Genomic DNA, 23,076 nt, shown 5'->3' with positions numbered 1-23,076 from the left:
AGAAACCTGGCCACAAGCAGTGCCCAGTCTAGTTGGGAAGAAGATGAATGGATGCAGAGGAGTTTGCAGGTGGACGTCTATTGGGAGAACAGAGGTGCACAAAGGAGGGAGGGAGTCAGAAGCTTCTCCAGAGAGGTGCTGCCTACGTAGAGTACTGAAAGATAAGTGGATACTTGTCAGGCAGCTAAGAGGAGGGAAAGCCATCCCAAGCAGAGAGCACAGCCTGATCAGACACTCAGAGGGAGGCATGGTGGGGAGCTTCCAGTAGTTAAGGTGTTTGGAAAAATACATCAGGTTACGGCAGTCATGGGGGCAACTAGGGCGGACCCCAAATTCTAGAGGTAAGGGCTTAGATTAAACTGACCACAGCTGGGGAGCCAATGAAGCCTTTAAGTGGGGAGTGGTCAGATTTGGTTTCCAGGACAAAATCTTAGAAAGATTCATGTTTAGCTGTAATATGGAGGGAAAAGACTCTGAGATCTAAAAGGAGGATGTTGAAGAAATTTTTGTAAAACTTGAAGGTGGCCTAAGCTAGGGCTGTGATAGTGTGGAAAAAAAGAAGGGACAGGTTCTAAAGAAATTCAGAAAGTAGAACCTAATCTAATTGGTTGGTTCTCAACTGTCCTCAATTCAATCCAAGCTTCTAGTCTAGCATTTGAGACCCTTTCTCATAGGCTTCTGTGACATGTCTAGCCTGAAGCATTGCATTTACATTAGAAGATTAGATGTGGGGAATGAGGAAGAGGGAAGGATGAATCCCTTTCCTCTGCCCAAGCAAAGATGGCCTGTCATACAGAACAAACAAATTCATTAGGTTCCCATAGGGTCCTCTGTGCCAAACTGTCCCCCCTCTAAAACAAAAGACAGATTAGGGCTTTGGTAAAGAAACAGGAGGAAAAGGGGAAGAGAAACAACTGGGGCCAAGGAAGTTTTCTGGGAAACTTAATAACAGCAGAAGTAGTTGAAGGGTTAGGTGACATTGATAAGAAAGAAAAGAGGGATTTTTAAGACATAAGAAATACTGCTGTGGAACATATAAGAATGTTAATAAAGAACTCATGGGAATTTCTGTTTGCTGAATTGTTTTTTGGAACATGGCACTAGGGAACTGGATTATGTGGGAAACAACTTTATAAGGATTTCAGTTATGAGCACCACCAAGTTCCACTGGTGGGATCTCAAAATCACAGAACCTGAGGATTAGACACTTGATCTGGCATGGACAGCTGTGAGGGACAAACTTTTCCTCACATTGGATTGATATCTGTACCTCTCTGAAGAAACCATTAATTGGTCTTGGGTCTACTTTTGACGTTGTGCAAGGCAAGCTAATTCTTCCATGTGACAACACTTAGGCTATTTAAAGGCAATGCACGTGGACCCCCTAAGCCTCCTCTTCTTCCACTCCTTGTGTGAAGACAGTACAGAATAGAAAGAGGAGTAAGGAACTGGACTCAGAAGACCTGAGTTCAAATCTAGCTCCATTATTATAATCTGTATGAGCTTGGGCAAACTACTCAAGATGTTAGTCGAACCTGATTTTGATAGTGCTATATCCCCTCATCAGATTGATCCCTATCCGCTGCCTCCAGGTTTCAGGCTTGAGCATCTAGGTGGATGGTAGGGCTCCTCATATATAGACAGAGGATACAGGGGCAAGAGCGGTTATACGGGGGAAGGCAATGAGTTCCATTTGGGGCGTGCTGACTTAGAGATGTCCAGAGGCCACTAGGCTGTGGATTATGGAGCTCGGGAAAGAGAAATGATCTAGGTTTAGTCCTCAGTAGAGTGTCTCCACCTTCTGAAGACAGCTCCTTTCCCTTCCACCTCAAGGAAACTGGTTAGTCTTAGTATTGGGGTTATCACACTGAGGGCTGAGCTTTGGGAATGAGGCTCATGTCTGTTTAACAAGGAATTCTTTTCTTTGCTGGGAGCTTGACTCAGAGATTCCCAACGGTCAACATATTGAAGAGTTGGATTCCTAGGTCTCAACAGTCTTAGGCTCGAAACATGCAGATTCAGTAAAGTGGGGGTGGGATCTAGGAATCTGCGTTCGTGAAAAGAAACGTACTTTGGCCTTTTCCTTACTAGATTCTCTTTCTTCCCTCCTTAGCTGCTAAAATTACAGGGCCTGGTTCACCTTTCCTCCAAAGGTCAAGGGTGGGTGGTGTCCCAAAAAACAAAGCTAGGAGCAAGGATACCACCTCAGGGAGAAATGTGTTTCTTGGTCTAATTTTTTCATGTTTTCTTTTTCCACATTAGGGGAGAGCCTCAGCGTTGCTTTCAAGAAGGATCTCATGGTATTTTTGGTCTTGGGCCAGAGGAGCAAAAGTAGGTGTTATCCCATGAGAAAATACAGCCTAAGAAAGCATGAGCAACATAGAGTGTCTCTACCTAGAGGGACCTCACCAGAGACCCCCAGGAGCCCACATATGCCTTAAATGGCTGGTGACAGGTGTGCAGGGTTGTGGGTGCCAGGCAGTGGAGGTTTTGGGTGCAGTGTGCCAACAGTCTCTATATCCTTCCATCATTGATATCACTGTGTGCTGACCCAGAGAGAAGGGTCACAAAGGGTGACGTGACAGCTAAGGGGAAAAGGGTTTCCATTAGGAGACAGCATCCAAGTATGCAAAATCCTGAGAGGTGAAGTAAAAGGAGTGAAATGTGACCATTGGCTTTAGCCTGAAGGATGTGGGGATGGACCCTGAGAGTCCCTGTGCCCATGGACGTTACAGGCTAGATGGAGCAATTGGCCTTAAGCTAGCACAGCACCTCTCCCACCTATGATAGAAAGCACCAAGGACAGCAAGCATGGGCAGTGGGGGAGGAGCCTGTGAAACAGAGCATGTCAGGCTCTGAGTGTCTTAGTGAAGTGGTATGCACAGGTTGAGTGACAGAGTGTGAATAATGGTTCCCCAAAGATATCCACATCTGAATTCCTGGAACCTATGATTATGTTGTTACCTTTCATGGTAAAAGGAACTTTGCAGATGTGAGCTAAGAAGTTTGCAATGGGGAGATTAACAACCCTCGATTATCCAGGTGGGCCCAAAGTAATCAGAAGTCTCTTAAGAAGAGGGAGACAGGAGGGTCAAGTTCAGATAAGGAGATATGACAATGGAAGCAGAAGTCTGAGAGGTCTTTGAAGATGAAGGAAGGGGCCACAAGCCAAGGAAGGTAGGCAGCACCTAAGGGCTGGAAAAGGATTATCCCTTAGAGCCTCCAGAAGGAACGAGGCCCTGCTGAGACCTTGATTTTAGCCCACTAAGACTGACTGTGGGCTTCTAACCTCCAGAATTGCAGGATAATAAATTTGTGTTTTAAGCCATTAAATTTGTGGTAATTTGTTACTGTCTCAATAGGAAACTAATATAGGCTCTTACAGGACTCCAGGGCAGTAAAAATGTACTAAGCAGCTGCATATTTCTCAGAAATCAAGAGGTGGGTTGAGGAGAAAGAAAATGGATGATTCTAAACTAAATACACCTTTGGTTGTCATACAAGTTCTCTTGAAATAAAGTCAGACAATCCAAGTTGGCCATGCAAACCCCTGAAAAGCAGAGGTAAATAAGCTATTTCTCAGGCAGCCAGGCATAGAGAAAAGTACTTTCTTATTCTTCTTTCAAAATTCAATACCATCTCCTCCTCTACCCATTGAACCAAGAAGCTGCCCCTATCACATAGTCACAAGGCTCATGAAACTGGACTTGGTCCTTTTCTTCTCTCATATCCCAAAAGGAGTAAAGAGCATCCCCAGTAACTTCCTTAAAGGAGAAAGCCCACAATTGTAGTGACTGCCTCTTTAATAAGAGCACGGTGCTGCATAACATAAGGATGGATCCTGGGCACTTTGAGAGCAGTGGGTGTCAGCACCAACAGGCCCAACTTCAGAGATGGCATGTGATACAGTGGCCAAGCAGCCTCAGAGACACATGTTGGGTCGCATCAAGGGACACCTCTGGGAAGAAGTCGCAGTCAGCAGAACTTGGCACTGCTGGCTGGATATCCTTGGGTGGGCTATGTACCCAAGAGCCTCAGTGTTCTCATCAGTGGGACTGTAGGGTCTAATTTCATTGTCAACCCAATGACCTGGACAAAGGAGGAGTATGTGTGCAAATATGTGTCCAAAAATAATTCCTCTGCAGGTTGCCCTAAGAAATAAGTGGGACAGAAGTGCTTGGCATGTTCACCATAGCAGCCATTGGTCCTGCTAAAATCTAAATCAGATGGTGTCAACTATCTGATCAAAATTCTCTAGTGCTTTCTGACCTCACACAGAGTTAGAGCCAAAGTCCTATTAATGGCCTATGAGGCCTAACCTGAGCTGCTCTCCCTCCCCGACCCCTTCTCCCATCTCTACTTTTCCTTGCTCTCTCCACTGCAGCCACACTGGTCTTCTTGGAATCCTCTGACTTGGGAAGCAGCAAACCTTTTCTGTAAAGGGCCAGATAGTCATTTTCAGCTTTTTAGGCCATACAGTACTTATTGCAATGACTCAACTCTGAGCTTGTAGCATAAAAGCAAATATAGACAATACATAAACGAATGAGCATGGCTGTGATCCAATAAAACTTTATTTAGAAAACAGGCTGCAGGGCTTCGTGGTGCCGCAGTGGTTGAGAGTCTGCCTGCCGATGCAGGGGACACGGGTTCGTGCCCCGGTCCGGGAAGATCCCACATGCCGCGGAGCGGCTGGGCCCGTGAGCCATGGCCGCTGAGCCTGTGCGTCGGGAGCCTGTGCTCAGCAGCGGGAGAGGCCACAACAGTGAGAGGCCCGCGTACTGCAAAAAAACAAAAAAAAACAGGCTGCAGGCCTGAGTTTGCAGACCCTGCTCTAACCCACAATCGTCTGCACCTGCTGCTCCCCGACATACACGTGGCACTCTCCCTCACCTCCTTCAGGTCCTCACTCAAGTGTCACCATCTCAGGGAGAAAAATACATGGCACATGAACACAGCCACCCTCCCCCAAGCTTTCCCTGCTTTGCTTTTCTCTTTTGCCATTAACATCTTCTAACATATATTTATTTTGGTTATTGTCTGTCTCTCCCCAATCCCCACTGACTAGAATGTAAACTCTACAAGGGCAGAGATTTTTGTCTTTCTTTTTCACGGCTGCCTGCCTTGCACATAGCAAGCACTCAATAAATATTAATTGATTGGATAAACCTCGTTTATTAAAAAATTTAGAAAAAAGTAAGTCACTTTAAAAACGCTTTCAAATCCACCCTAACACAGGACAAAGGTTCCCAGTAAGCCTAAAAGCCCTGGGACACTGGATTATGTCATAATCAGTGATGTCATCACTGGGGAAATTCTCAAGTTGCCTTCTAAGCCTTTCAGGCCTTGAGGCCAGTGGGATTGAGGAAATTTCTGAGAGCAAAACAGCTCTTGAGAGCATGTAGGCTCCACAGGCGGCAATCATAGGGGCTGGGCCTTCCGAGAGAATGGGTGAACAGGCCTCCCTGCAGACACAGGTCCTCCAGACTGCCTCCTTAAAGGACGGCCCAGCGAAGCGGGCAGTGCGGGTTCGCCGTAACCATTCAGAGCCGGAAGAACCTACGAAATCACCTGTGGTCAATAATAAGTCCAAGCTAGAGTCGACCAAAGCAGTGGTCGTGGACCTTGGCACGGGCTACTGTAAATGTGGCTTTGCCGGGCTGCCAAAGCCCACCCACGTGATCTCATCCACAGTGGGCAAACCCTACATGGAGACGGCCAAAACCGGGGACAATCGCAAGGAGACATTCGTGGGGCAGGAGCTTGTCAACCCAGAGGTTCGTCTCAAGCTAATTAATCCTCTGCGACATGGCATCATCGTGGACTGGGATACAGTGCAGGATATCTGGGACTATCTCTTCCGTCAAGAGATGAAGATTGCCCCAGAGAAGCACGCGGTCTTGGTTTCAGACCCACCCCTGAGCCCACACACCAATAGAGAGAAGTATGCTGAAATGCTGTTTGAGACCTTCAAAACTCCCGCAATGCATATCGCCTACCAGTCCCGCCTGTCCATGTACTCCTACGGAAGGACCTCCGGCCTGGTTGTGGAGGTCGGCCACGGTGTCTCCTACGTAGTTCCCATCTACGAGGGCTATCCTTTGCCCAGCATCACCGGACGGCTGGACTATGCGGGTTCTGACCTGACAACCTACTTGATGGGCCTGATGAACAATTCGGGGAAACACTTCACTGAGGACCAGCTGGGCATTGTGGAGGACATCAAGAAGAAATGCTGCTTTGTGGCCCTGGACCCCACTGAAGAGAAGAAAGTCCCAGCTACTAAGCATACGATCCAGTACACCCTGCCGGATGGGCAGGAGATATACCTGTGCCAGGAAAGGTTCCTCTGCTCAGAAATGTTCTTCAAGCCTTCTCTGATCAAGTCCATGCAGCTGGGCCTCCACACCCAGACAGTGTCCTGCCTTAACAAGTGTGACATCGCCCTCAAACGAGACCTCATGGGGAATATCCTACTCTGTGGGGGGAGCAGCATGCTCAGTGGTTTCCCTAACCGTCTGCAGAAGGAGCTGAACAGCATGTGTCCTAATGACACCCCCCAGGTAAACGTGTTGCCCGAAAGAGACACTGCGGTGTGGACGGGTGGCTCCATCCTAGCATCGCTTCAGAGCTTCCAACCACTGTGGGTCCACCGCTTTGAGTACGAGGAGCACGGGCCTTTCTTCCTCTACAGAAGGTGCTTCTGAACTCCGATGAAGCATGGTCTCTGTGGTGGCCATGCATCAGCTTTGCTGGGTGAGCACCCATCCCATACAGAGAGAGCTGAGCCAGCCGTTTCACTCCCGCAGTATTAAACAATCCTCACGTTTCCCTCCACAGTGTGTTCCTCTATTTCCTCACGCAATGAGAACTTCATGCATGCAGCATCTGCCTTAAAATGTCCATTTGCCAAAACAACAGTGGGGGGAGGGATAGGGGGAGAAGGGGGGAATGATTATGGACCAAAAAGATGTGCTTTATAGGTTGATTGCTTAAGTATTTGGGGGAGAAACTACCTCTAAAATTATTCTGTCCCTTATTTTGTATATTCCCCACTTTAGGTACTACAGTATTGTTAAATTCTGCTTGGAAGGGGGAGTGGGATGAAGATAGATTAGATAGATACAGTAAATGCTGTTGTGGCCTATAAGAAGATCCCTTTCAATAAACACCAACAGGAAGTATGCTGTAATGGTTCAGTCTCCCACAAAGCAGCAGAGTGCATTTCACAGTTGGTCAGTGACTCTGAAGGCTTGGAAAGAGCTGACGAAGATGTCTGATGCCTGCCTTAACTGTACTTTCTTTTAGTTCCAATAGTTATTTACGTCTCAATACCAGTTCTTACCAACCCATCATGGTGATTGGCTGCTGAAACCTGGTGTATTATGAGCAAGATATGTGTATCTTAAGGGAAAAACTCTTCAGGGAATGGGTGCTATATAGATTTCCCCCTTTAAAAAACTGGGGGCAGATTTATCTTGGGTTATCAGCACTAAGGTCATGAGGATGCAACCCACAGCCATTCTCCAGACACTTCAAGCAGCAGATGCTCATCTCCAACCAGACTGGATTCTCCATCAACCTGCAGGGTATACAACTGGAGTCTGGAACGGCGCAGGATAAAGGCTGCCAGTTCTGCAGTGTGGGTCTGTGGGAGGCTGGTCCATGCTGGTCATTCTAACCCAACTAAGGAACTGAAGGAACGTAAAGATCCTTGTGGTCCAGGAAGCCCTTCCAGAGCCCAGCATGTTCTGTGATATTCCTGTGGGGCAGTTTATAATTGGACCTTCAGTTTTTTAGAACAGTCCCCAGTACATTCTCTGCCCTGTCTCCAACACTGGCAGGCAGCATAAAATAGTGGAAAGAACGTGGGCTTTAGATTCTGCAATTTGAAACTGTTTTGCTTCCAACTAGCTGTGTGACCTGAGTCTGCTCACCTGTAAAATTGAATTCAAATGCCTACCTCACACAGCTGATGTAAATATCAGAGGTAAACGTCTGAATATGAGTGTGTGGCCTCCAGGAGGTGATCACAAGGGTTGTTAGCTAGTATTAGCTTGTAGAATTCTACCTCTTATAAAGGAGCCCAAATGCCATACGATGATCCTGAGCCACAATTACACCCAAAGACACACACATTCAATCACTCGTAGGAGAGTGATGGCATCTCTACCATTCCCAGGGAGAAGCCCTACGGAACCACTCTCCTAGCCTCCAGGTTTGCCTAGACAGCCTTGAAAGACCTAAATGCCCCACCCTGGAGACCTGGTAAGTAAGCACAGCTGGCTGGCACTAGCAAGCTAGAGAAGCAGAAATAGCCACAGAAGGGCTTAGTCAGCAAGGACTAAGCCTTACCCTGGAGGATCAGGGTATCAGCTAGGAGCTGGGTACATTGACTTGAGAGAGGTATGCCTTGTTCACCTCAGTTTCTGCCCAAACCACTACTGTAAACACTCTATGAACATTCACTGATGGACAGGTTGAAGTTTGGTTAATTCTTAACATTTGGACCTCTTTGGCAGGGTGGTAAAGCCTATGGACCCCTCAGAATAATAGAATAATATTTTTAACTGCATCAAATAAAATACATAGGATTACAGAAATACTCTATCTTAGATCCCTTAAGGGTCTATGAACCCTCAGTCGATTACCCCCCAAAAGGTGAGGGTCTTGATGAAGGGGAGGCATGGAACGTGGTTCTAGAGAATGGGAACTCCCAGGCCATCCTAGGACCAAATGCTATACTGCATTTTAAAATGAAAAATACCAATATAAGGTTAAACAACTGTGTAATTTCATTCAAAGCACTTTTATGAATTCTCTCACTTGATCCGTATAAATCACACTTGCAGAAAAACAGAATCCTCCTCACACATAAAAAAAGATGAATAGTTTTTACTAAGTATTTGGACGTCATCTTAGCCCAATGGTTCTCAACTGAGGACAATTTTGAACCCCAAGGGATATTTGGCAATGTCTAAAGATATTGGTGATTATCATAACAGGAGTAGAGGGTACATAGCACTGGCATCAAATGTGTAGAGGCCAGAGATACTGCTATACATCCTATAGGCACAGGACAGCAAAGAATGACGTAACCCCAAATATCAACAGTGCCGAGGCTGCGAAACCCAGGTTAGCCTGGGTGGGCACACAAGGTTGTAGAAAAGCAAGATTCAGTGAGATTCCATGACTTTGTTCAAGGACACTAAGATGAGTGGACCCGTGATTTTGTCCTTTCTCTATACCAAGAGGACATCTGTTGGTCTTGAAGTTCCTGGGGCTTCAAAGCTAGTAAGAGTAATGGTGGAACAGCCTAGTGTAAGCATGAGGCATAGGCAAGGGCTTAGGGAGCACAGAGAAAATAGGAATCAAGAGCAGGCCTTCAGGGTTGCCAAACATCACCATATTAACTTTGGCTTGTCTACAGATCTCAGACATTTATGGTTACCTAGCTTCTAAGATGTTCATCCTCAACTCAGTTGCTACTAAATATGACAGACAAGGAAGGACAGCCAAAGACTCCCAAGGACTTGTCCAGGTGGTGCTTCTACTGAAGCAAAGCAGGTTATGGGCCGGCACGGGAGGAGGAAAAAAAGCTAATTCCGCTTCCCAAAATTGTAGTCACCTTAAATTACTAAGAATCGTCAGTTTTATTTATTTTTAAAAACATCCTCTTCAATTGTGGCTATGAAAAATCCCTCAGATGTGTGCACATGTATGTATATACACACATAAATATATGTGTATATATATGTAGGTATATGTGAAAATAAATTTATTTTAAAATATGCAGCAGTGCTAAGAAATAACACCAAGCTATATTCATAAAGGCATAATAAAACCATTAGCTCCTGCCTCAGTTTTTTAAAAAGTCTAAATGTAAAATACACTTTGATTACAGGCGACAATCCTCTGCAAGTTTCCTCTTGATGTCTGGAGCATCTGAGCAAAGCTGATTCCATGGAACAAACAAAGTAACTGAGGCTTTTAGCTTCTTGCAACATGAATTGGGGAAGATCCCAAATTTGGGGGAAGAGTTATATACTCTTCTCTAGAAGATGACAGAATCTTTCCCCCAAATTAAGCATTCATCACTCCCAGGACTTTCTCCTTTGCCCATACACAGCATTTTCCCCCATAAATTCGCCCTTGACTTTGCCTTCAATTTGGAAGGTCTGCTCCCACCTGCTACTTCTCCAAATGAATAAAATTCCATCTTGCTCAGAGGATAGAGAGAGTCCTTTACTATGATCCATAGCAAGAGCACTATAATATATTAAAATGTCATATAAGTAACCATGTTCATTAATCCACACCAAAGAGTAGTCACAAAGCACTTGCAGCCTTTCAATGTTGGGCACTTAATTATAGACCTTCTTCTTTTTCTATTATTTTGAGAAAATTTTCAGACACACAGAAAAGTTGAATTATACAGTGAACACACCTAGATTCTATAGTTTACATTTTGCTATATTAGGGAAAACCTTCTTTAGTTACACAATTCTGGGTATACCTATACTCTCACTTCCTGTTAGTTTACGTAGAGTAATAAAGGTCTGTTTCCGGTATTAAAAGCATGAAAGAGATTGTTAACCTTACCCAAGAGTCAGCCACAAAACTGTTGTCAAAACAAACTGAGCTTTTTCTAGACTCACTAAAAAGAGATAACATTCTCATTTCCTTCAAAGAAAATAACTAAGAGACAGAGGTCAGTTAAGCACCATAAAGAAAAATAAATGAAATGGCCCAGATACTGACGAAAACATTATGTTAAAAGAAGCAACATTTGGAGAAAAAGGAGTAACTTACTACTGTTCATGCCTATGATGCACACTGCTCACCATCCCAAATGAACGCAATACTATTTCAGAAATTCTAATCTGTTCCAGCTCTAACACTGCTAACTCTAGCAGAACATTCACAGGCAATAAAAATAGTCCATATGGACACTGTAGTGATAGGAGGCTCAAACCAGTTATAACTGGAAGCACATGACCTGGCAAGATATTAGAAAATAACCGCTGTCAGCCTAGGAAAGCTTAGAATATCAAAGGATAGATTTCACTTTTCGCTCTGCTTTAGTTCAAGGTGAAGTCATTTAAATGATTAAATTTGACCAAATGTTGGGAGCACTAATAGCCATGTTGTTTATATATAAAGCTTTCCTCAAGGAACATAAAACAATTTAAAAACATTATTTAACTTCTCTTCACACTTTTGAGGTAGCAGCCACAAAACATTCCCAATTAACTGAGGCACGAATCAATCCTGTGATTTGTCTACGGTCCCAATATGATTCAGACCTGTAGCTGGGAATGAAACCCAATGTCCTGATTACCATAAATACCAGAAATATGCTCTCAATCAGCACTAAGTAGAAGAACAGTAACTTTTACGAAATGATGCTATATGGGTTAAAGCTTAAAGCCTTGCTAACGATTAAGATTATATGCAAAATAAAATAGAACTGGTGTCTGCTGAGGTCAGCTGCACAGAGCAGCTCTCCGTAATGCTAAGGGAGATGGTCTTACTCTCCCCAGTTCCCAGCAGCCAGGCCTCGAGGAGTGAGGAGTGGAAGGAAAACAGCCTTCTCTGCCAGAGCCCTCCTAACTGGGGTCAGAGTCACTCTAGAAGGCTCAGTTTCCACTGGGTTCTTTTGTTGATATTTGGTGGTATAAAAAGCTCAGTACCTGAAAGGAAAGAGAAAATGTGACAGACACACTCTTTCATATTGGTGGGAGCTGAGACAGTAACTCTAAGCTAACACTAGGCTACGGGATTTGTACCCACAACACGACCATCAGAGACAGAGTTAATGTTTCCGTGACCCTAACAACCTCCCAGTCAGAGCAAACACAGCCTGGAGGCCCTGCCCCAAGAAGAGGAATTCCACTTCCACTTTAGGCATCTGGGAGGGTTGAAGAAAAAAAATGCCCACTGAGTGATTCAAAGTGGAAGAATGTTCTGTATTTCAAATGGGAGGGGGGGGGTAGTTATGGTTACGAGGCCATATGCATGTATTAAATTTCACCAAACTATGCACAAAAGAGCTGTACATTTCACTGTATGTCAAATTTACCTCAATTATAAGAGTAAAAAAAAGTGCTGGCGTGTATTCAGTAAGTAAAGTTAATGGACAGAAAATACTTATAATAAAAATTTCTAAAAACACACTGATCGATAAAAATGTCCCTACTTAAAAAATAAATAAATAACTGGAAGAGGTGGGCGATGGTTGGGGGGAATTTGTCACCATTAGATAAAACTCGCAGGCCCTCTTTCAGTTAGATTTATGGAGTCTCTTACTTAAGTAGAAATCATATACAGGAAGTAGAGGCATGAGAAAATATGTATATAGAGAGGCATTCATTCTCAGTATTATTCAGGGTACACCTATATATATGACCCATACAGACATGAAAAATTATTTTACAAGAATATTTTAAAATGTGAGAAAAATGCTCAAGATAAAATGTTTTAAAAACATGGTTTTCATTATACATATATACATGCATGATACACACGTATGACTAGAAATTATTAAATCTTAATTTTCTTTGCTATACTTTTCGGTACATCCGGATTTTCTCTACTAATCATAACAGTTTTATAATTTCACATACAATTACTACTCTCTACACCCTGAAACAAAATTCTATTGTATATAGACAAAAAGACCACAAGAGGTTTTGCTTATTTAACAATATTGGAAAAGGTTACTTAAATTCAGGGTCAACGAGCCCCATAATTTCAAGTTAAATAGTAACTAACTTTTCAATGACCCTTTATCTGTTTTTAAAAAAGAAACAAGTTCTGCAAATAGTGTATTTTATTTTTTAAAATTAGGCATAACTGCAATTATATTTGATTCTTAGACTTAACTAAGAATAAATACCAAGTATTGACTTATTGGCAGGAAAGAAATTATTCTGACAAACTGTATGACAGCAGGACATGACATCTTTCACATTTCCATGTTTGAATTTCACAGCACAGAGAGAGTCATTTCACAAAAACATTTTGAGGGCTTTATCAGTTTTTCCAAAGACTTCTCTTAATCCTTTGATAGTCAAATCTTACTCATTTGAAGTAATTTTGTTATCAATTATAACAAGCCCAATTCGGCCATGATTTAAGCACTACTCTAGTAAAAGGTTAATCCATTTTATGAAATGGATTACATTTTTGCAGACTTGCAATCAACCTGCATGGTACTACGCTGCATCTTAACATGAAACAATCAGAAAATGCCCCATCAAGTCTCTGATCCCCTACTACTACTGTTAGCTGGGAAGGGGCAGGTGAGGAATATTTGAGAGGAACTAATTTTGTGAGTAGCTCATCCGCCTCTTTTTGGGTTATGAGAACTTCTCCTTTCCTAAACAATCTACACTAGTGTTCCTACACAGGGACACGGATAATACATACTCTGATAATGAGGAGCCTCAAAATTTTAAAGTCTTTAAGGCTCAGCTGGGAAATGGAAGTGCTCTTTGATAAAGCCAACTAGACCACCCTAGAGAAGGGTGTGACTGAACTTGACCTGAAGGTCAGCATCAAGCCAGCAGTGAGGAAAAGAGGGGACAGAAATCACAACTGGATTAGTCACATTACAAACTAAACAATTACCAAACAGCCTCTGGCCTGAGATGAATTGTAGCATCTCAGAAATAAGTGTATGTTTTGGGACTGATACCAAAGGCAGCTTGCCAGCCTCCAGGAAGAAGGGGATCTAGGCATACAGCAGTTAACTCTCTGCATGTATGAGCTTAGCTGGAACGGAAGGTGGTTAATTTTTTCCTGGTAGCAACATAAGCCATGAAAGTTAAACTTGACATGGCTCCCACAAAGTCTACTTCAAATGTCATCAAAATGCTACCACAGTGTAGCATTTAAATGAAAAATTTCAGAACATTGCCTCTCACATGCCAGAAATGCAAATAGCAGCCGTAAAAACTGCCACCTTTTCAAAGCTAAAAAGAAGTTGCTGTGCTTGACTGATCCACATGAAGGACGAATACTCTGGCACCAAACTGATCTTTCAAAAGTTTTTTAGGGAATTCCCTGGCGGTCCAGTGGTTAGGACTCCGCTTTCACTGCCAGGGCCCAGGTTCTTGGTCGGGGGAACTAAGATCCCCTGCGGCCAAAAAACAAGAAGAGTTTTAAACCAACTTTCAAAAGAAAGCCTTTAGGACTTTTAACTTTGTTGAGGAATATGTAACCTAATTGATGAGAATCCTCTCCCCCCAACAAATAAACAAAACATTTTTGGTATAATTCAATAGGAAATGCAGATGAAATGCTAATCTTCTTTGGATTTGTTTTCAAATTATAGTCAATCCTAAGGATGACTAAAAGGTTCTAGCTCTTAAGCAAGGAACATGAAAATGTCCCCAAGACACAATGCAAAACTGCCAATAGTCAAAAATGATTCAGATGAATCCTTAAAACGTACATGCCAAGTAGACTGTTTGGACTCAAACTTCAACTGTAATGTGCCTGTGTGCATGAGTGTATACCACTGCACTGACAAGTGTGCATGTCAGAACAATTTTTTAAAATTATACATTGAATGTCATATTGGATTTCCCAGACCCCCACCCAGGATCCCAACACTAAAGGCATTAAACTGATTTTAATAAAGATACAGTCTTAGAACTGAGGGAAAATTGTAGTGACTCCCCATTCTCTCCTAATACTACTAACCTTCTCAACACTTACAAAAAGATATTCCTTCTGCTTAGTAATGTAATAATTTAGAGTGAAAAAAAAATACTAACCAAGAACAGGGACTGAAGTCTTCTCTTGTTGATAAGAGGCCATGATACCATTTGCAGTAGAATTGGGACCTAGAACCGAAGTATTGGGTTGGCCAAAAACTGCCTTCGGTTTTTAAGTAAAAATAAAAGACACATTTTTCATTTTCACCAAGAACTTTATTGAACAACGTATTCACTCTTTTGTTCCACTACCTTCTGCCATTTTTCACGCAACTTCATAATTCCATCTTCCCAAAACTTTTTATCTTTTTGAGCAAAGAACTGTTCCAGGTGCCTTCTGTAGTCTTCCAGGGAATTGAAATTTTTTTCTATTAAGAGAATTTTGTAAAGACCTAAATAAATGGAAATCTGAAGGTGCAATGTCTGATGAATACAGCGGATGAATCACAACTTCCCAGCCAAGCTTTTTTGCCTGGTCATCAAAGAAACATGCAGTCTAGCGTTATCCTGATGGAAGATTATGCATTGACTAATTCTGGATGCTTTTCGTCGAGTGCTGCTTTCAGTTGGTCTAACTGGGAGCAGTACTTGTTGGAATTAATCATCTGGTTTTCCGGAAGGAGCTCACAATAGAGGACTCCCTTCCGATCCCACCGTATACACAACATCACCTTCTTTGGATGAAGACAGGCCTTTGCTGTGATTGGTGGTGGTTTATTTCACTTGCCCCACGATCTCTTCCATTCCACATTATTGTACAGTATCCACTTTTCATTGCCCATCACCATTTGTTTTAAAAATGGAACATTTTCACTACGTTTAAGTAGAGAATCACATGCAGAAATATGGTCAAGAAGGTTTTTTTTTGCTTAACTTATGTGGAACCCAAACATCAAAGTGATGAACATAACCAAGCTGGAGCAAATGGTTTTCAACGCTTGATTTGGATATTTTGAGTGTGTCGGCTATCTCCCACGTGGTATAATGTTGATTGTTCTCAATTAATGTCTCATTTGATTCCTATCAACTTCAACTGGTCTACCTGACTGTGGAGCATCATCCAGCGAGAAATCTCCAGCACGAAACTTCGCAAACCACTTTTGACATGTTCCATCAGTCACAGCACCTTCTCCATACACTGCACAAATCTTTTTTTTTTTTTGCATTTCAGCTGCGTTTTTACCTTTCTTGAAATAATAAAGCATAATATGACGAAAATGTTGCCTTTTTCCTTCCATCTTCAATGTTAAAATGGCTACACAAAAATTCACCAATTTAATGTCTTTTTTTAAATGCACGTGCTGCATGCTGTCACATACAATCTAACAAAATTGTTTCGAGTGAAGTTAAAGATAACTAAGTGCTACTAGAGCCATCTTATGGAAAATAACGAACGAACCTTTTGACCAACCCGATAGAAAGCAGACTGAATCAGCAATGATTATTTTATACTTCTGATGACTGCAAATACCCAAATCTCTACCAGCAATAAATTGCCTTTCATTTTCATTGTGGTATGAAACACGTATGTGATTTTAATTTGCCAGTTTCTCCAGTCTCAATTCAGACCTCTACATCTCCTGTCCACCAGAAGAACAAGGTAATAATGGGGGGAAAACAGAAGAAGAAAATCTCAGTGATATATGCCTGGTCCTTTCCAAATAAGTGAGCCATACCCTGGGGGGAGGGGATATAATAATAAGAGGTTATAGAATACACAGAGCACCAGACTGTACTCAAAGATTTGTGAGAATTTTTACATTAAAACGATTCTGTGCATATCACGGAGGAGAATGCAAACTTGCACATGTGTTTAAGGTAAAACAACAGACTTTGCAGGAATTCCACGCTCGCTCGAGCCTCAGCAGGCACACTCCAGGCCCTCCGCCTCGCCTTCACTCAGGTCTGTGTGTTCTCTCCTGGCGCACTCTCAGCAGTGATGTCAGGTGCTCAAAACACTGCCATGTGACCCATGGTATCCTGCGCAGATGACATTACCATGCTTTACCAATCAAAGCAAAAACACAATTTACCTGGTCATTTCCCCTAGAAGACTCGTAGGTTGGTATCTTAGATGTTAACATGATCTGAATAGATGAGGATAAGGGAGGACATGGGGAAGCATTATAAATTGTTAGTTTCAAAACCATTAGTTCTGAAGGTGATCACATTTCTTCTAAGAAATACCTATTACAGTAAATTCAAGTATTTATGGGAGGCTAATTCTCAGTTGTTTTTATTTTTATGGCTTGTAAAATGCTTTTATATCTACCTTCTCTTCTAACCTTCAAAACATTCCAGTGAAGTATACAGGGGAGTATTATCCCCATTTATAACTGGGGAAATCGAGACCCAGAAAGCTTATGAGCCGATTTCCAGCCTCTCTCTCAGCTCCAAACCCACCCTTCCTATACACTGCTCGTGATGCTGGGACTGGGGGCCTGAGAAAACACCCCTCCTTGGACAGCCATTATGCTCCAACAATAGCAGACACCAGAGGGACAGGGCAAGGCTGGACGGAGGAAGGAGAGGGAATTTGTTCCCTTGTTCGCTTGCTTTCACTCAACAGTAGCTCTATACCCCGCAGCAGCTGTTTGTTCCAGTTTCTGTTTATTTCTATACGCTTAGACCCAGCCTCATCCTGCCCCCTCGGCAATACCAGCACCAGCCGGCTGCCATCCCCTTCTCCGAGGTTCAAGAACCAGATCTGCAGGGGCCTCACCTCCAAGCGTCTAAATTCTAAGAATCCCAACTCTTCCTTTTGTTCCTTCAGCTTTATGGGTACAAGCGGCTGTCGGGTTTCAATCTCAATGTTCCTTCTCGGTGTTCCCTTTCTGCCTTCTCAGTCCTCTAGTACTTGGTTAACCAGTTCCATATATTAAACTCTCTCTGATAAAATAATAGCTGTGGTTTTTATTTTCCTTAAAGGACTCTGACTGATAAACCAGCCTTTCTGAATCAAAATCAAAACTCTGAACAATACACCTGAGATGTAAGAGACTGAGCAGATATACACAATAAATAGATGACAATATATTAGAATTCTTGATGGGAACGGATAATGGTAATGGATAACATCTTGTGCCAACTTGGCAAGTCTTGGTAATATGATTGTGGTAAAATCTCAAGCTGGCTTTGTTTTCTACCCACCCTGTCGGTATACCTGTTTTTTCCCAAACAATTTTTCTGTTTTCCCTTAAGACGATGGCTTGCCAGCCTCATCTAATTGCTTCTTTCTGAGACTCATCTGTTAGTTTTCACAATATCCAGTTTTGTAGTTTTCCTGGGCAATTTTATAGCTTTTCTTCAGGCTATTGTTTAAGGTTGTCTTAACAATTTATATAATTTCTTTATCATTTATATGCAGTTACTCATATTTCTTTATAATTTATATATTTTAGATTTTCTAGTACATTACAGTTTTAAAATATTTCACACTTACCAGTGCCTTATGGTTTTTAAAGTAGTTTCTGCTTCATAATTTCATTTGATCCTTACAACAGGTTATCAGAGAATAAGAATATTTTGTTCACGTCTCATAGCTGTTAAAGGGCAGAACTTAATTCTTCTTGGTAGCTGTCAATGTGATATTCCCTAATCTTCTGATGAGAGTGGTAGCACAAATATTATTATGATTATTTCATAGACTCAGAATTGAAACTTAACTTACATGCCTCATCAAAAACAACTGAATTCCTGCCAGAGTTGAAATTAGAATAAAAAATGAGAACTTCCTGATTTTTGGTCAGATCTTTTCTCCATGTGGAACAAAGGCCTTTTAATTAAGACATATTATCAGGTCTTATATCTTTAACTTATGAAGCAAAATAAAAAGGTTTAAAAAGGAAAAATAAAACTTAAATATAACTTGTCAGTTTTAAGTTTCTTTATATCATAAAATGAACATATATAATGTTTACCTGAAATTTTTTGAAGTACCTTAAGAAGTAATAGTTAAATATTAAAGTTGTTTTAAGAATACTCAAAATATTTTTAGTCTATTCAATATTACTCTTCAAAATTTGGGTATGTTAATGCATGAAATGCTCTAAAACTTTAGTATAAAATCAATTTAAGGCAATAATTTTTTCCTACCTCGTTAATAATTCATTTTATTTCAGGAGAGAGAGTCCACTAAAAACTTTGCAGGATTTAATTCATCAACCAGAGGTAGATTTTATTTCCATTTTATGCTAATACTGTAGCATAAAAGTTGGTAATAGCTAGTTTTCTAAATGATTTACTGTAATTGTGTGTTTACCTGTGCACACAACACATGTATACTATAGATAGTAGTAGAAAATTAGAGGACTTGCAGTAGCATTTTTTGGAGCTTTTTGATTATCTTATTGGAAAAACAAAAACCAAATATTATAGGGATAAAGTAGAATGGGCTTTGATAGTCACTAGATGCAATATTAAGTTTCAGGTTTTCCCAAGTAGGTGAAAATATCCTATCAGCAAATGGATTTCTCTTATACTGTCCTGAATGCGAGGAAAGGTTTTTGGCTTCTTCATTATTGAATTGGATGAATGATATTGATTAAATGAGATAACACATAAGAAAGCATCTGTCATGGGGCTGAGACCATTATAGCTTCTCAGTACATGTTAGTTTCCTTTTCTTCCTCCATATTCCTGATGATTTAGGGCATTCAGGGAGAGACACATATACTGACACTCACCCTTCTGCCCTGTGTGTCTCATGAAACTCCACATAGGCCTAGCTCTAATTCTCCTCGCTCACCTGGAGGCTTAGATTAATAAGTGGATTACAGAGTCCTTTCTTAATTCCCTGACGCCCATGTTAGCCTGTTTGCCTCTCTAGAACCGAGGGCATTCTTGCATTTGAAATCTGAAAATTCTATCACTTTATCAACTTTACATATTTTCCTTGGGCATTCCCATGTGCTTTCACCTGAGCCTCTTCAGGGAAGGGATTTCAGCTTGAGAGGATGATTGTCAACAGAGTCAGCAGAATTATAGAAAATACTTCATTTGGAATTTTCTGTAAAGTTGACTATAAGTGAGTTTTTCCCTTTTTAAAAAGTTGGAATAGAGGCTTCCCTCATGGCGCAGTGGTTAAGAATCCGCTTGCCAATGCAGGCAGGTTCTAGCCCTGGTCTGGGAGGATCCCACATGCTGCGGAGCAACTAAGCCCATGAGCCACAACTACTGAGCCTGTGCTCTAGAACCCGCGAGCCACAACTACTGACCCCGCGCGCCTAGAGCTCCGCAACAAGAGAAGCCACGGCAATGAGAAGCCTACATTGTTTTCCCTTTTAAAGGATAGGGAAGGATGTGAAGGACAATTTGCCCTTGAGATCAGGTTATCCAATGATAGCAAGGCTGTTGGAAAGAGAGTTAAAGTTAACCCTGAAATTATTGCCTCCCTGTTCTGCATCTTCATATGCTTTATCTAATTTATTACCAAGATCTATTATTTTTCTTCACAAATCACTCTCAAATTTGCCCTGTTCTTTTCATTCTTCCTGCTGCCACCTGAAGCTCAGTCTTCACTTCCCTGGTGTCTCTCACTCTAAAAGACTCTGTGTACCACTTAAAAATAATCATCCCAAATATTCTAAAGTATTTTTCAGTATTCTTTCCCATCATCCTCTTCTCCTCACTAAATTGTACAATGTATGGTCAATAGGAAAAATAATCCCCTCAAATGGCTAGTTGAAGAATGTGTATAGGTGACAAATTCTATCTTGCCGAGCTGGAAGCAGGAATGTTCTAACGCTTTTGACCTCATCGAACCCTTTTGACCCCATGTTCCAAGATTCAACACCCTCTTATAATTGGGGATATTATGAGATGAGCTTCGGATCCATCTAAAAGCCCAGGCATAATTTTTATGGCTAAGTATCGAATGTCTTTGTGATCCTGCACAGTAATTGGAGGTGTCCCGGTGTAGGGGAGCCACTGCAGGGACTGATTCTGCATCAGGTCTGGGAAATCTGCTTCTGAATACTGTTAAACTCTTGTGTTTTCCTGGATACAACAAAAAACATAGAAGTTCCATGACAGACCTTTTATGTTTAGGTTTTATTTTTTAACTTCTGTATGAAAATTATCCATGAGTGTATTTCTTTTTTTTTTTTTTTCATGAGTGTATTTCTTACCAACTGTCTAGATGACATATGCCTAACGTAGTGATGTTTTTCCTTCCTACCAGGTTTTTGCTGAAGAGGGTTTGAAGCTTGCTTCAAGTGTGCAAGCTTTCTCAAAACAGGTAATGCACGTATCCTTGCCTGGTGCTGGTGGTGTCGTCATAAATACCCACTTTGAGGGTATATTATTAAGGTATAAAGGTATTTAAGGTTTAAAAGATGGAATTTCATTGGAGTTGTTATAACTTCCTTATTTACATTTCAGCTGAAAGATGATGATAAGCTTATGCTTCTCCTGGAAATAAACAAGCTTGTTCCTCTGTGCCACCAGCTCCAGGCAGTAACTAAGACACCTTTGCAGAATCAAGTGTTTCTAAAGGTAAAAGGGAGGGTGGGACATTCAGGAAAGTGCTTGAGAAACTTTCACACTTCTTTTTTTATTAGGTTAGCTTCCAGCCCCTTTTTCTTCAAATAAAGTGTTAATACCCACAGAAGAACCATGTATTTCCATTTTTCCTGCCTTGACTGCAAGAACCATTTATCATCTGCAGTTATAACTGACCCCAGGAAGTAGTAGGTTCACCAAGTAAATTAGCTTTTTGGACATGATTAATACCATAGCACAGAGCAGCTACCCTTAAATCCCAACATCATCACCTGACTAACTAGGGCACAGACACCTCAGAGTGAAGGGATTCTGTTGTTTGTTTCAGGGAGTTTGAGTGAAAAAAAGTAGAGTGCAAAGAATTTCAAAGAAGGGGGTTCACTGCCACTATTTGGTGCACTTTGAGAAGCCCCTAAACCATCTGAAATAGAACAGGTTGATTTTCCATCCATTCTTCCTGGGATTCCATGAAATTGGCATGAGACTTGGGCAACAATCCCTGCTCTGTGTTCTGGGACCTCAGGTCATCAAGTCAGCTCAGATGCCTTAATCTGTATACCCTTTGAGATCCCTTAGATTTCTATAATGAAGAAATTTTTACCATTTTCAAACTAAATGCGAAGGTCTTTTGAAGGCCTCCTTATAAGAATTTGATTTGCTTGCTTTCTGTCACTATAGGTTGATAAGAGTATTACAAAGACAAGATGCATAATGGCTACTTTGGTCCAACTTCTGTCGCTTTGCTATAAACTGCTGAAGAAGGTAAGATAATTTGTGTACCTTAAATTCACATTAAAAATATTAGTCTAAAGGAAAATGCAAAAGAAAATAGATACTACTTAATTTTGCAATTTTTATTTTAAAAGTAAAGCAGAAACTAATTGTCTTAATTGTTTCCAGCTTCAAATGGACAACAACAGATGGGTCTCAGTTACAAATAAAGATTCTGTGGATGGTAAAACTTGAGAAGCTTTTGAGGTCAGATCTCTGGAACACCATGTGGCAAAGCTGACATTTTTAGAAAGCAAACGATCCTTTATATTTCAGAAATACAACAATTTTGTAAAGAAAACAAACTGAAATCTTGCTTTATTTTCTGATCATGAAACCGATTGTGAAGCTTTCTGACAACTGTAAATGCCATGGTAGTTGCTATATTTCTAATTGCAGTGTGATTTTAAATGGGACATTGCCATGAATAATGTTCCTTAAAAGTCAAACCAAATATCCCAACTGTCTTAATGACAATTTAATCCAAAGAAGCTATTTTGAATATATGCTCACCTTTGGCACATTTTACCCTTCCTATTTTTTTAAATTTAAGCTTATCATCTACTATACCAATTTGCAGCAGAAGAGACACAGTAGTCTGGGTGATGCAGGGTTTTCCTTAAACCTGTGGACTCTTCTTCAATCCCTCCGTCCACTGAGTATGACTGGACCTCCACTGTCCCCTGTCACAGATCATCCATGCCAGGAGCACATGTTTGTTCTCTAGTAAGGGTTTCACGAAGCACAGGAAATCTGTTGTGATGCATGTCCCTCTCTCCACGGAATCCTGGAGGAACTCACTAGGAGATGGTTTTAGTTCTCGTTCTAGCATAGCTGGCCTGTCTGCCCTGAATATTAGCTGGAATCCTAAGCTTATTTTACTGGCTTAAAAAGCAGTTTTTGTACATCTCAGTAGTAACTGATGGAACAGAAGATAGAAGACAGAGAACAATTGAACTAAGCTGTTCAAAATAATTTGAGTACGTATACATATGTGCCTTTGGAATATTCATTAAATAAATGACTTTAGTCTTTTTAATTTTAGGGTTTAAAGCTTTTGTTTTTGTGGGGTGGGTTTTGA

At 41.4% G+C, this 23,076-nt stretch overlaps 2 protein-coding genes across 2 annotated transcripts; both read left to right on the top strand.

The window, feature by feature from the left end:
- Nucleotides 1-1,369: 1,369 nt before the first annotated feature.
- Nucleotides 1,370-6,707, top strand: ACTL7A (actin like 7A; the record flags this gene model as incomplete). Its single annotated transcript, XM_082842325.1, is given in 4 exon segments — nucleotides 1,370-1,421; nucleotides 2,263-2,331; nucleotides 5,296-5,402; nucleotides 5,406-6,707. Coding segments are annotated over 4 exon segments (1,530 nt in total).
- Nucleotides 6,708-6,720: 13 nt separating this feature from the next.
- LOC309963777 (alpha-catulin-like) lies at nucleotides 6,721-22,244 on the top strand (the record flags this gene model as incomplete). Its single annotated transcript, XM_082842324.1, has 5 exons — nucleotides 6,721-6,756; nucleotides 20,905-20,961; nucleotides 21,105-21,218; nucleotides 21,903-21,986; nucleotides 22,125-22,244. 5 exons carry the CDS (start codon nucleotides 6,721-6,723, stop codon nucleotides 22,188-22,190), a joined length of 357 nt encoding a protein of 118 aa, XP_082698450.1. The 3' UTR covers nucleotides 22,191-22,244.
- Nucleotides 22,245-23,076: the final 832 nt, after the last annotated feature.

Source organism: Leucopleurus acutus (assembly GCF_964270905.1).
Source record: "Leucopleurus acutus genome assembly, chromosome: 7".
Classification (NCBI taxonomy): Eukaryota; Metazoa; Chordata; class Mammalia; order Artiodactyla; family Delphinidae; genus Leucopleurus; species Leucopleurus acutus.
The sequence above is the reverse complement of the archived record's forward strand: the minus strand, read 5'-3'. Positions and strand labels throughout refer to the sequence as shown.